The sequence below is a fragment of the Cervus canadensis genome, chromosome 32 (genome assembly GCF_019320065.1).
Source record: "Cervus canadensis isolate Bull #8, Minnesota chromosome 32, ASM1932006v1, whole genome shotgun sequence".
Lineage (NCBI taxonomy): Eukaryota > Metazoa > Chordata > Mammalia > Artiodactyla > Cervidae > Cervus > Cervus canadensis.
The window spans coordinates 34082771-34095626 of NC_057417.1; the positions used below are offsets into that span (position 1 = coordinate 34082771).

General features: G+C 53.3%; 1 protein-coding gene across 11 annotated transcripts in view; it reads left to right on the forward strand.

The window, feature by feature from the left end:
• The window catches only part of IQCE (IQ motif containing E), a 40905-nt gene that overhangs the window by 2912 nt on the left and 25137 nt on the right, over positions 1-12856 (forward strand). For 6 of the 11 annotated variants that reach the window (XM_043455653.1, XM_043455655.1, XM_043455656.1 and 3 more), the window contains exons 2-6: positions 7073-7120; positions 7983-8028; positions 10873-11001; positions 11498-11632; positions 12768-12838. In XM_043455653.1, the coding sequence (XP_043311588.1) occupies positions 7073-7120; positions 7983-8028; positions 10873-11001; positions 11498-11632; positions 12768-12838 (429 nt within the window). Of the gene's footprint in view, positions 1-7072; positions 7121-7189; positions 7266-7982; positions 8029-10872; positions 11002-11497; positions 11633-12767; positions 12839-12856 lie in introns of those variants that run through there. The other 5 variants (XM_043455658.1, XM_043455661.1, XM_043455660.1 and 2 more) reach the window with 5 other exon arrangements.

Below are 12856 nucleotides of genomic sequence, written 5' to 3' on the forward strand. Positions count from 1 at the left end.
GTTGTCCCCTTCTCCTCCCGCCTTCAATCTCTCCCAGCATCAGGGTCTTTTCAAATGAGTCAGTTCTTCGAATCAGGTGGCCAAAGGATTGCAGTTTCAGCTTTAGCATCAGTCCTTCCAATGAATATTTAAGACTGATTTCCTTTAGGATGGACTGGTTGGATCTCCTTGCAGGCCAAGGGACTCTCAAGAGTCTTCTCCAGCACCACAGTTCAAAAGCATCAATTCTTTGGCACTCAGGCTTCTTTATAGTCCAACGCTCACATCCATACATGACTACTGGAAAAACCATAGCTTTGACTAGACGGACCTTTGTTGGCAAAGTAATGTCTCTGCTTTTTAATATGCTGTCTAGGTTGGTCATAACTTTTCTTCCAAAGAGCAAGTGTCTTTTAATTTCATGGCTACAGTCACCATCTGCAATGATTTTGGAGCCCCCCAAAAATAAAGTCTCTCACTGTTTCCATTGTTTCCCCATCTATTTGCCATCAACTGATGGGACCAGATGCCATGATCTTCTGAATGTTGAGTTTTAAGCCAACTTTTTCAACTCTCCTCTTTCATTTTTATCAAGAAGTTCTAACCTAATAGGATACTCGTATTTTAACTCTCCACTTCCTTCCTTTTGGACTTCCCTGTTGGCTCAGACAGTAAAGAATCTGCCTACAATATAGGAGACCTGAGTTCCATCCCTGGGTTGGGAAGATCCCCAGGAGAAAGGAATAGCAACCCACTCCAGTATTCTTGCCTGGAGAATCTCCTGGACAGAGGAGCCTGGTGGGCTACATGTAGTCCATGGGGTCGCAAAGAGTCAGACACAACTGAGTAAATAACACTTCCTTGCTTTTCCTCGGTTGTTTTCACCTTGTGCTGTTGGAAACCCCGCTGCTCCAAAGGTCCTTAGGCGTAGAAGCGTTTGTCAAGCCCCTGACACACACCAGCTCCGAGGCCACCCGGGTGCCCGCGTGTCTTGGTCCCCAGGAATGCAGTCCCGTGGGAGGGACCAGCGCCCAGCCCTCCACTAGGAGGCTCGCAGCCATTGGCCCCGGCTGACTGGCGGTTTCCCTGCTGAGCTGACATCTGTTCTCAACCAGACGAGACCCTCTCGAGGGCAGGCGCCGGGAGCAGAGCCGCTTCTGGGCTTGCTCGTGCACTTCATGGGGCACGTACGGTGCTGGGGAGCAGCCCCGCTGGCCCCGGCAGAGCCCCAGGGCGAGGGGAGCCTGAGCCTGGTCCCCGGTGAAGGGCTTCCAGGCTCCAGAACAAGGTAAGAGCATCGGCAGAGCGTGTCCTGCTCCCGAGGTTCTCTGTCACCTGCTCTAGCGCCCCCCGCCCCCCAGACCTCTCGCGCAACCACTGGGTTGCCCTGCCTCACCGTCCTCCCAGCCTCAGGACAGCCCTCCTCTGAGCTTGCAGAGGCGGCCGCTCCGAGGCCCGCGGCCGCCGAGCCCGCGGCGGGGCCCTGCGCACGGAGCTTCTGCCGCCTGCTCTGCCCCACATGTTGGTCGCACTTTCCTGGTCCTCCGTTGTCTCTTAGTTTTTTTATTGAAAGCTCGACATTTAGATGATATGTTACCGCAGCTCGCCCCCCGACATTTAGATGATACATTACAGCTCCTCCCACGCCCGCCCTCCAGTTTGTTTATCTGGGGAGGGACCTGGCTGATCTGACTCTGAAGTTGTTGTCCCCACACTGTGCAGCCTGTTCCTGCTCAGACTTTTTCCTTTTGAAGTCCTTTAGCCCAACTACCTTGGGGTTATCCTTGGGTCAGCAGAGGCCACTTGTTGGTCAGAGGTTGTTCCACCCCCTGGGTCAGTCAGATCTTTGCCGTTAACCGTTGCATGTGTGTGCCCCTGCGTGCGTGTGCGTGCGTGTGTGTGCATGTGTGTGCAGGCGGCTGTCACCGTTCAGGGGTTTACATCTTTGCCCATGTGCAGCCAGGAACCCGTGCGTGGTTTTCCCCCTCCGTCTCTCCCGAGTGCAGCCATGGATGTGCCGTGGTCCTCCAGACCTCCTGGGATGTCTGTCGTCATACTCCTTTTTTATTTTTTTGGCCACGCTTCGGGCATGCAGCATACGGGATCTTAGTTCCCCAACCAGGGGTCGAACCCGTGCCCCCTGCAGGGGAAGCGCGCCGTCTTCAGCCCTGGACCGCCAGGGAAGTCCCCGTCAGTGGTGTTTAAGCTTGGCTCCCTGGGGTCTGCTCTCGGGTCGGGGGTGGGGGGCCCCTGTTCCGCTGGGGTTCGGTCACCACGGGGGCTCACACCCGCTGGTTGACCTGGGTGCCGGGTGGGGGCGGCTTCCAAGTCTGCCCAAGCCCGCCCCGAGGCTGCACTCCCGTCCTTGCCCCCAGCCTCCCTGACCCTCAGGCTTGACTGCCGCCCCAGGAAGGCGCTTCTGGGCTCTTCAACTAGCGGCTGCTCTGCAGTGAGCTTTCTGCCGCCATGACCCTGGAGCTGGGGGCCCCGGCTCGCTCCCCACTTTGCCTTCATTGGCAAAGGAGCCAGGCGGGTGGAACTGTGCCGTCCCTCCCCTGGGCACAGCTGCCGTCCTGCCTCTCCCGGAGAAGGGCCCTGGGCCCCGGCACAGCAGGGCAGCGGTGTCTCCCCTGAGGGGTGCTCCTTCCTGCCCCTCCCTGCAGGGAGCCCCCGCCCCACAGACACGGGGGTCTTAGCCTGCCGTGTCTGGGGAGGAGCTCACACCCCACAGCACCCAGCCCTGTGGTCTTGACTGCACCCGCCCGCCTGCAGGACCTCGCTCTGGGATCACTTAGGTCCTTGGGGAGCCGAGGGGCCTGTGACTCTGGAGGCGCTTCCCTGACTTAGTAGATTTCCTGCACTGCAAGATTCATTGATTATCTTCACTAATCAATGAAGATTGATAGCCTTTGTGGCTTCTTCTGTTAGATGGTTGTTGGTTGAGGAGCGGGCCTTCCAGGCTCCTCACTGCACCGTCCTGGGAGATGCCCCCTCTGTGAAGGCATCCCTGCCTCCCCCCACCCCACCGTTCACCAGGAACCGAAGCCCTGTATGTTCCAGCATCTTGTTCTGGACACTGTGTCTCTTCCCCCAGTGTCTTAGTTAATATAGATTTAATGCTTTAAAATCCCGACGGGAAAACGTGTCCTCCTTGTCACCGAGGAAGCTGAGATGCGGAGGGGTCCATGGCGCGACCAGCATCGCACAGCTGACGCGGGGCCACGTTTCTGCCCCAGGCCTTTTGGGACCCCCCGGGGCACTGCCCGCCAGCCGCCGCCCCGCAGAGTCCCCCCCACGCGAGGTTTGTGTGCGGTCTGTAGGAATCCACGCAGGCCCAGGTCCTGCTTGCAGAGGAAGAATGAATTGACCTTGACCATTCATGTGTTTTTTGTTTTTCCAATACTGTCCGTGGTCTCCTGCTGGAGGGATAGATCTTGGGCTGCTCGACGAGTGCAGACACTGGCAGTATTTCCCTTGCTTAGTTCCTTCTGACCGGCGGACGGGGAGGAGCAGAGTCTGAGGAGCAGACTCTGAGGGGGGCTGACGGCGGGGACGCGATGGTGTGGGTGAGCCCTCCTATAGAGACAGAGGCCACCTGGTTTTGTTCACCACGCGGGTAACCTCCTTCCCTTGTTGAAATTTCAGGCCCTTAAAAAGTCTTCAAGGTTTTATTCAGAACGAAGAATTGTGACATGTGTTCACACGAGAAAGCGTTGCCGCTTTCCTGTGGGGCTGTTGAGAGCTCACCCTGGTGGCTGGCGGGCCCGTGCTGTGACGCTGGGGGCTAAGGCGGCCTTCACCCAGCCGCCCTGATGCCCCTGCCTTAGTTTTCCACATCATTCTCCTGCAGTTTGTTACGTGAAGACTTCCGTCTGTAACTGTCATTTGCTACTTTACAAATGTTTTTACTGGATATGGCTCCATTCCCCTGTTGTGTTGCTTTCTTCTGCGCGGTGAAGTGAGTCAGCCACACCTGTTCACGTGTGCCCTTTTCTGGATGTCCTTCCCGTTTCGGTCACCACAGAGCACCGGGTAGAATTCACTGTGTATACAGTATGCTTGTCATTTGCCGTTTGTACCTCGGAATCCACCTGCCGATGCAGGAGACGTGGGTTTGAGCCCTGGGTCGGGAAGCTCCCCTGGAGAAGGAAATGGCAACCCACTCCAGTATCCTTGCCTGGAGAATCTCGTGGACAGAGGAGCCTGGTGGGCTACGGTCCTTGGGGTTGCAAGGAGTTGGACACGACTGAGAGACTAAACAACAATAATAGTATAGGGAATGGATTTGAAACGTTCTGCTTTCTGTCTTTTCAGGACGTAAGCCTAAGTGTGTTAACAGACACATCATCCACTTGGGCAAGTTCCCTTTATTCTGATGATAGGACAGATTTTATTCTGCTCCCTGCGCCAGGTCAGATCGCTGGAACCGGAAGGCAGGAACCTCTGTGCGCGAAGACAACACAGGCACTGGTGATGCGGGGTGACGCTGATTCACTCCCTCCAGGATGCAGTTATAGGGTCCTTATGCTCTGATGCAAAGATGGAATGCTTTTATCAAGAACCGTTCACTGGGGGAGGGATAAACTAGGAGTGTGAGATTAACAGACACTACCGTCTATAACTCATGAACTCCTTATTGCCAAATTCAGACTTAAATTGAAGAAAGTAGGGAAAACCACTAGACCATTTAGGTATGACCTAAATCAAATCCCTTATGATTTTACAGTGGAAGTGAGAAATAGATTTATGGGACTAGATCTGATAGAGTGCCTGATGAACTATGGATGGAGGTTCGTGACATTGTACAGGAGACAGGGATCAAGACCATCCCCATGGAAAAGAAATGCAAAAAAGCAAAATGGCTGTCTGAGGAGGCCTTACAAATAGCTGTGAAAAGAAGAGAATGGAAAGCAAAGGAGAAAAGGAAAGATATTCCCATCTGAATGCAGAGTTCCAAAGAAGAGCAAAGAAAGCCTTCCTCAGTGATCAATGCAAAGAAATAGAGGAAAACAACAGAATGGGAAAGACTAGAGATCTCTTCAAGAAAATTAGAGATACCAAGGGAACATTTCATGCAAAGATGGGCACAATAAAGGACAGAAATGGTATGGACCTAACAGAAGCAGAAGATATTAAGAAGAGGTGGCAAGAATACACAGAAGAACTGTACAAAAAAGATCTTCACGACCCAGATAATCACGATGGTGTGATCACTTACCTAGAGCCAGACATCCTGGAATGTGAAGTCAAGTGGGCCTTAGAAAGCATCACTGTGAACAAAGCTAGTGTATGTGATGGAATTCCAGTTGAGCTATTTCAAATCCTGAAAGATGATGCTGTGAAAGTGCTGCACTCAATATGCCAGCAAATTTGGAAAACTCAGCAGTGGCCACAGGACTGGAAAAGATCAGTTTTCATTCCAATCCCTAACAAAGGCAGTCCCAAAGAATGCTCAAACTACTGCTCAATTGCACACATCTCACATGCTAGCAAAGTAATGCTCAGAATTCTCCAAGCCAGGCTTCAGAAATACGTGAACCGTGAACTTCCAGATGTTCAAATTGGTTTTAGAAAAGGCAGAGGAACCAGAGATCAAATTGCCAACATCCGCTGGATCATCGAAAAAGCAAGAGAGTTCCAGAAAAACAGTTATTTCTGCTTTATTGACTATACCAAAGCCTTTGACTGTGGATCACAATAAACTGTGGAAAATTCTTAAAGAGATGGGAATACCAGACCATCTGACCTGTCTCTTGAGAAACCTGTATGTAGGTCAGGAAGCACCAGTTAGAACTGGACATGGAACAACAGACTGGTTCCAAATAGGAAAAAGAGTATGTCAAGGCTGTATGTTGTCACCCTGCTTATTTAACTTATATGCAGAGTACATCATGAGAAACGCTGGGCTGGAAGAAGCACAAACTGGAATCAAGATTGCCAGGAGAAATATCAATAACCTCAGATATGCAGACGACACCACCCTCATGGCAGAAAGTGAAGAGGAACTAAAAAGCTTCTGGATGGACGTGAAGGAGGAGAGTGAAGAAGTTGGCTTAAAGCTCAACATTCAGAAAACTAAGATCTTGGCATCTGGTCCCATCACTTCATGGGAAATAGATGAGGAAACAGTGGAAACAGTGTGAGACTTTATTTTTGGGGGCTTCAAAATCACTGCAGATGGTGATTGCAGCCATGAAATTAAAAGACGCTTACTCCTTGGAAGGAAAGTTATGACCAACCTGGATAGTATATTAAAAAGCAGAGACATTACTTTGCCAACAAAGGTCCGCCTAGTCAAGGCTGTGGGTTTTCCAGTGGTCATGTATGGATGTGAGTTGGACGGTGAAGAAAGCTGAGCATCAAAGAATTGATGCTTTTGAACTGTGGTGTTGGAGAAGACTCTTGAGAGTCCCTTGGACTGCAAGGAGATCCAACCAGTTCATCCTAAAGGAGATCAGTCCTGGGTGTTTATTGGAAGGACTGATGCTGAAGCTGAAACTCCAATACTTTGGCCACCTGATGCGAAGAGCTGACTCATTGGAAAAAACCCTGATGCTGGGAAGGATTGGGGGCTGGAGGAGAAGGGGACGACAGAGGATGAGATGGTTGGGTGGCATCACCGATTCAGTGGACATGGGTTTGGGTGGACTCCGGGAGTTGGTGATGGACAGGGAGGCCTGGCGTGCTGTGGGGTCGCAAAGAGTCGGACACAACTGAGCGACTGAACTGAACTGTCTATAAAACAGAAAAAAAATGTATGGCACGGGGCACTCATTCAGTATCTTGCAATAACCTATAATGGAGAAAGATCTTTTAAAGCAACTGTACTTCAATTAAATTTAAAAAAAAAGAACGATCTGTCGATTCTGTGGCGATGCTGTTGCTGGACTGACAGGCCTGGAGCTGCCCCGCCAGCAGAGCAGAGCTTCGTGTCCCCACCGTCCCTTCGGATGCGGTGGACCACCCGGCCGCCGCCCACACCGAGTGTTCTGTTCCCTCCTGCTGGACGCGGGCTCTCCCCGGCAGCTCGGCCCAGCGGTTCCCGCTTTGTGAGCGCGCCCGACCGTCTCACTGTCTGCCTCTCTTCCTCCAGGGGGATGACAGTCTGTCTGCAATCACCTTTGACTCTGACTCTGAGACGGTGAGTGCAGTCGAGGGGCTGGCGTTTCGCTCACCCGCCTGACTCCCGCGCGTCTCCCCACAAACGCAGGTCTCCCCACAAACGTGTGTTCAGAGCCAGATCACAGATTCCAGGTGCCCTCAGCTGGGTCTGAGCGACTGAGACGGTAATTTTACAACTTCTACAGAAGTCAGTTGTGAGCAGAGTGCGTTTGAGGCTGATGACAAGCTCTTAGCCTGCAGTCTGGTTTTGGCCTGCACGCCCCCACCCCTGCCCCCAGCCCCCCAGTCCTGCCATGGAGGGGAGGGAGCAGAGCCCCCTGGACGTGTGACAGAGGGCCCAGCGCGTTCCCGCCCCCGCAGCGCTGAGGACTCCAGGGGGAGCACCCCGGTCCAGTCCGCTGTCTGAGGAGCGGGGCCTCTGCAGAGGGTTCCCTCCCCGACACTCAGGACGTGGCCAAGATGCTCCTGGGAGGGAGAGGGATGCGAGCCAGTCTCCTGGGATCTCAGTGTTCTGAGCGGGGTTCCCTGTCTGGAGTGAAGCAGAGGGTGGAGGCATGGAAGGGGCCCAGCTCCGTGTTTGGCCCGGGCTGTCGGGGGAGTGGTCCTCCAGATGGGCCAGCGCTGCCCCACGTCCCCGTCTCATGTCCCACCAGTGGGTGTCCCCCCACCTCCATCTCTGGGTCCTCGGGGCGCCTCCCCCGGGCTGCCCACTCCTGTGCTGGGGGCGCCTCCCTGCCCCCGACTTGAACTCTGCTTGGCCTCTTGGTGTCGGCTGCTTAATCCACCGCCCCCCGCGCCCCTAATTCTGAGCACTCCTCTGCTGTGTGGTTGGGGCCGTTCCGGCTGCCTGAGAAGGCTCAACCATCTCTTCTTTCTTTCAGAAAGCAAAAAGGAAAAGTTTCCACAAACCTCCACCCACATCCCTGAGTAAGTATGACCAGCTTGCCTCGGAAGGGGTTCTCTGAAGGCCTCCTTCCCGGGTGTCCTGGAGGAGGCTCAGCCGCGTCTGTCTTCTCTGAATACTCAGGATCACTGAGGCACGCCCTTCTGCCCCGGCTCCATCTCGTGCTGGGGCTCACTCCCGGGTCTGGGCGGAGGCCCCGCGGGGCGCAGGTCCTGGGCCCTCCCTGCACTGCTGAGCCCCCGGCCGCAGGGCACCCTGACGGCCTCCTGGGCTCTCCTTCCGAAGCCGCCGGAGTGAGGGAAACACGCGGTTTGTTCCTTGAGACACAGAGAGCTCATCCGGGCGATGTACTGAATTTTACGCTTCCCAAGGTCTCTGTGACCAGTCAGATCCTAGGCCAGCTTTCTTTTGCTGCCGAAAAGCCTGTGGCCATGCTTGGCTTGATTATATACTCGTGTATGTATTTACATCTCTTACATACATATATACGGTCAAACATACTGTCTTAGTATGACACGGTCAGAGAATACAAACGAACTTTCATATGAGCCCAAGAAAAACATACGTAGAAAGATAAATTCCTGCAAAGAAAAGAAAGCATGTTTTGTAGTACAAATAAATAGAAGCATTAGAAAGGAACCATCTAGCGAACTTAACTGCAAAGCAGAAACGGAGACACGGATGCGGGGAACAAACTTGGATGCCGGGAACAAACTTGGATGCCGAGGAGGGTGGGGGGCGGGGTCAGTCGGGAGGTCGGGCCTGACATAACACCCTGCTGTTTGCAAAACAGGGACCAGTGAAAAAAAAAAAAAACAACAAAACTGGGCCTAGTGAGAGCCGACCCACAGCAGAGGGGGCTCGGCCCAGGGCGTCCCAGGCGGCGCTGGTGGTAAAGGGCCCGCCTGCCAGTGCGGGAGACGTGAGAGATGGCGGATTCTACCCCTGGGTGGGAAGATCCCTGGAGGAGAGCGTGGAAATTCACTCCAGGATTCTTGCCTGGAGAATCCCATGGACAGAGCAGCCTGGCATGCTGCAGTCCCTGGGGTCGTAAAGAGTCGGACTCACCCAAGGTGACTTAGCACTAGTATAGCTGATTCGCTTTGCTGGCAGCAGAAACAACACAACAGTGTAAGGCAGCTATGCGCTAATAAAAATTAATTTTAAAAAAACCATCTAGCAATTTGGATTTTGAATATTCTGGCTCTCCTCCTGTGGAGCAAATCGAGAATTGATGCCAAGTGAAAGTGTGGGCCTTGGTGTTTTATACCTTCTCTTTCAGACTATTTTGTTTAAATCCTTTTGTCCAGAAGGCATCACTACCTAAGGCAAATGTGAGATCATCTTTCATTATTCTTACTTACTGGAAGTCAAGCATTTCAAGTGTTGAAAATACTAATAATCAAATTGCTTTTTATCTTGATTCCTATAAATGTCAGAGTTGTGTTTCGAATAATTTAGGATGGCCAGAACCCCCAAAGCATCAAAACTGCCAGAGAGGTGCTTTCCCCCAGAGGCTCTGCCTCCCTCCCCCAAGCCCCCGGGCCCTCCCCCAGCCACGCTGGACACCTGTCCAGGTACCAGGGCTGATCCCAGACCCCCGCTCACTGCAGGGTGCACTGTGTCCCCTCCCCCGGCCCCCCCAATCCCAAGCTCCTAACACTCCCGTAACAGGTGTACGCCTGTCTGATTTCCGAGCCATGACAGCAGGAATCCGGGCTGTCCTGTTCACTCCATAAATGTGTCTCTACTGCCCAGTACCTGCCATCTGATACCAAGAGCCGACTCATGGGCAAAGACCAGATGCTGGGAAAGGTTGAGGGCAGGTGGAGAAGGGGGTGGCAGAAGATGAGATGGTTAGAGAGCATCACCGACTCAGTGGACATGAATTTGAGCAAACTCCAGGAGAGGGAAGCCTGGCAGGCTACAGTCCATGTGGTCTCAGAGTCGGACACAACTTGGCGACTTGGCGGCAGCTACCCACTCCAGATCCACAGCGTTCGTGGCTCCCCGCGTGCTGAGGTTCTCAGTCTCCACCCTGCTCCCAGGAGGCGAGGTTCCCGGCCCCTCCCCGATCACCGCTTCCGCAGCGTCGGCCACCTGCAGGGTCTCCACCAGCTGAGTCCCTCTTCTTCGCAGTCTTATCCACGGGCATGCGTATTGTGGAATTCTCACTATTTATTGATAAACCTCATACAGTTAGGAGGGAAATGTCGTGTGTGGGGTTTTTTTCCAATCTCTAATATACCTGCATAAATGGAAGGCCTTCCGAATACCCTGGGAGTGAGCACGGCGGTCCCCGGTGAATGGAAACTCTCAGGGCCCAATGTGTCTTTATTCCCACATCCTAAATGTTAAAGGGGAATTTTCCATTAATTCTGAAGCCATGGAAAAATCTTAGAAATCTTAAAAACTAAATGTATTAGATTTAGAATCTCAGGACCTTCTATAGATATAAATTGCTTTGGTATTTAAAAAATATAAGCATGGTTTATGAACAACTTGGTTTTGCATAAATTTGCACAATCTATATTTTACATGAAGAAGCAAAATTCCAGATTAAAATATAATTTTAAAACCTTTCCTTTGTTTTGGTGACAAAATAAAAAATGCCCTGGGTGGGGGGAATGGGAAATTAAATACTGTAATATGGGTACAACTTTAGGTTCATATTTTAAAATCAATTCCAGTTACTTCTTTATAATAAAATTTAATAAACAAATTGAGTATATAAACATAATCGTATTTCTTATTTTTGGCAGAATGTGTTCATCTGGGCGGTTGTGAATACTTTGTCTTTTCTGAAGCACAGGTGTTGTGGGGAGCACGGTGTTCTGTACCCCTAAAACCGTGTGCTGTCTTTCTAGAGTCACCTTATCACTCTAAACCGAGGAAGGTGGCCTCCTGGAGATCTCTGAGGACCGTGGCGAGCATGCCTCTCGGGGGCCGGATGTCCTTAACCCCCCAGAAGCTGTGTCTGGGAAGCTCCAAGCAAGGTACGCAGTCGCCCCTCGGAAATAGACCCCTCCTGCTCACGAGCAGCGCCTGGGATGTCACAGGTGCTGACGACATAGAGCTTTGAACATGCCTTGTCTGAACGACACCGTTTCTGACCTTCTCAAGGACGCGGCGCCTTGAGGCTTTTACTCCGCGTGTGTGTGGCCACGACGTCTGCTCTGCGGGTCTCGGCCTGTCTGAGCGGGGCTGGCAGTGGTGGGCCAGGGCGGCTCCTCCCAGCTTTGGGAGCCGTGTGAGCCGTTCGAGGCGACGCCGGCAGCTTGGAAGGGGATGTGCTGGGCACACGCACAGCCTGGAAGTGGGCAGGCGCCGCAGGGAGGGCTCTGCTGATCTTGGGGCCGGTGGCTGAGCATTGCTCACCCCCCACGGGTCCCGTGAGCTTCCTTCAGCCCCCCGAGCCTGGTTACTAGAGGCAGGGCCGTCTGTTGTGTCTGCTCACACCTGTCTCGTTAAAACCGTGCACATTCAAACCAGGCAGTCTGACCCCAGCCCTGACTTCAGACCTCACCTTGGAGCGTGCCTGGACCCACCCCCCCAGCAGCGCCCCCGACTTTGTGACCGAAGCCTTGAGAATGAAGAGGTCAAACCTCAGGCGTTCTGCCAGCCACGGTGAGCTCGCCGCGGTGACATGGCCGCGACTGAGGACGGCTGCAAGGCCAGGCGTGGGGACTGGGGGTGCTCTGCGGAGTGAGGGGTGGGCCTCCCGGCAGGCGTCCGCCGAGCATCCTGAGGACAGTGACCCTGAAGGTCCCTGCTGCCTCCTGGAGGGTGGCTGTCCTGCTGTGGAGGGAGACGTCGTCCCCGGCTTCCGTGGTGCGTGCCTCCCTGGAGTCGTAGCGAAACGGGTTGTATAAACCATCTTAGAAATGAAAGCTGCAGGGATGACAGACAGCCCAAATCTCACAGAGAAGGGTGGGCTGGTGTCACGTTCCTGTCCTCCTGTCCTGCCCGAGTCCACACGCCGCCTCCCCAGCACCCCCTGCCTTCCCGTCGGCCCCGTGGGAAGCCCCGAGAAGCCTTGTCCCGGCGCCTGGGATGGTCCCCGCAGCTCTGCCGGCCGGCATTGCCGCTCCAGGCTTACGTGCTTTAGAGTCCCGTCCCCGTTAGGGACCGCACTGAACCAGAGAGCGGCGGGCCCTGTGCAGCGTCGGACGCCGGGCGGGCGCAGCATCCGCACGGTGATGCGGCTGTGTGTTTGTGACTGTTAGTTTGTTTGCTGCGTCACGTCTCAAGACACGGCTCTTCTTTCCGACTCCCTCCTTTGACCCTTTTATAGATGAACACATGGGCTTCCCTGGCGGCTCAGTGGTAGAGAGCCTGCCTGCCAGCGCGGGAGGCCCAGGTTCGACCAGGAAGGTCCCCTGGAGGAGGGCATGGCAGCCCACTCCAGTATTCTCACTTGGAGAATCCCATGGACAGAGGAGCCTGGCGGGCTACAGTCCTTGGGATCGCAAAAGAGCTGGACACGACTTAGCAACTTAGCAACAACAGCTCTCCTTTAATCCTGAGTGTAAATAAGTCTTTTCCTTGTAGTTTTCTTTTGCTGCTTCTTTCCAGATCAATACCTGTTTGGGTTTTCTTACTTCTGGGGAAAGACCATGATCAGGTTAAAAATGTTGAAATATATTTGCTCTTTTTTATTCTTTTTTTTTTTTAAAAAAAGGATAATTTTATTAACCTCCAGGTTTCCCTTAAGGTATAGTCTAGCGTTCCTTCTTTTCAGAGGCTGTGTGTCTCCCTGCAGGTTACGTTCCGGGGACCCTCATCTACCGAGAGAAGGAGGACATGTATGACGAGATCATTGAGCTGAAGAAGGTAGAGTTCCCGCCCGTC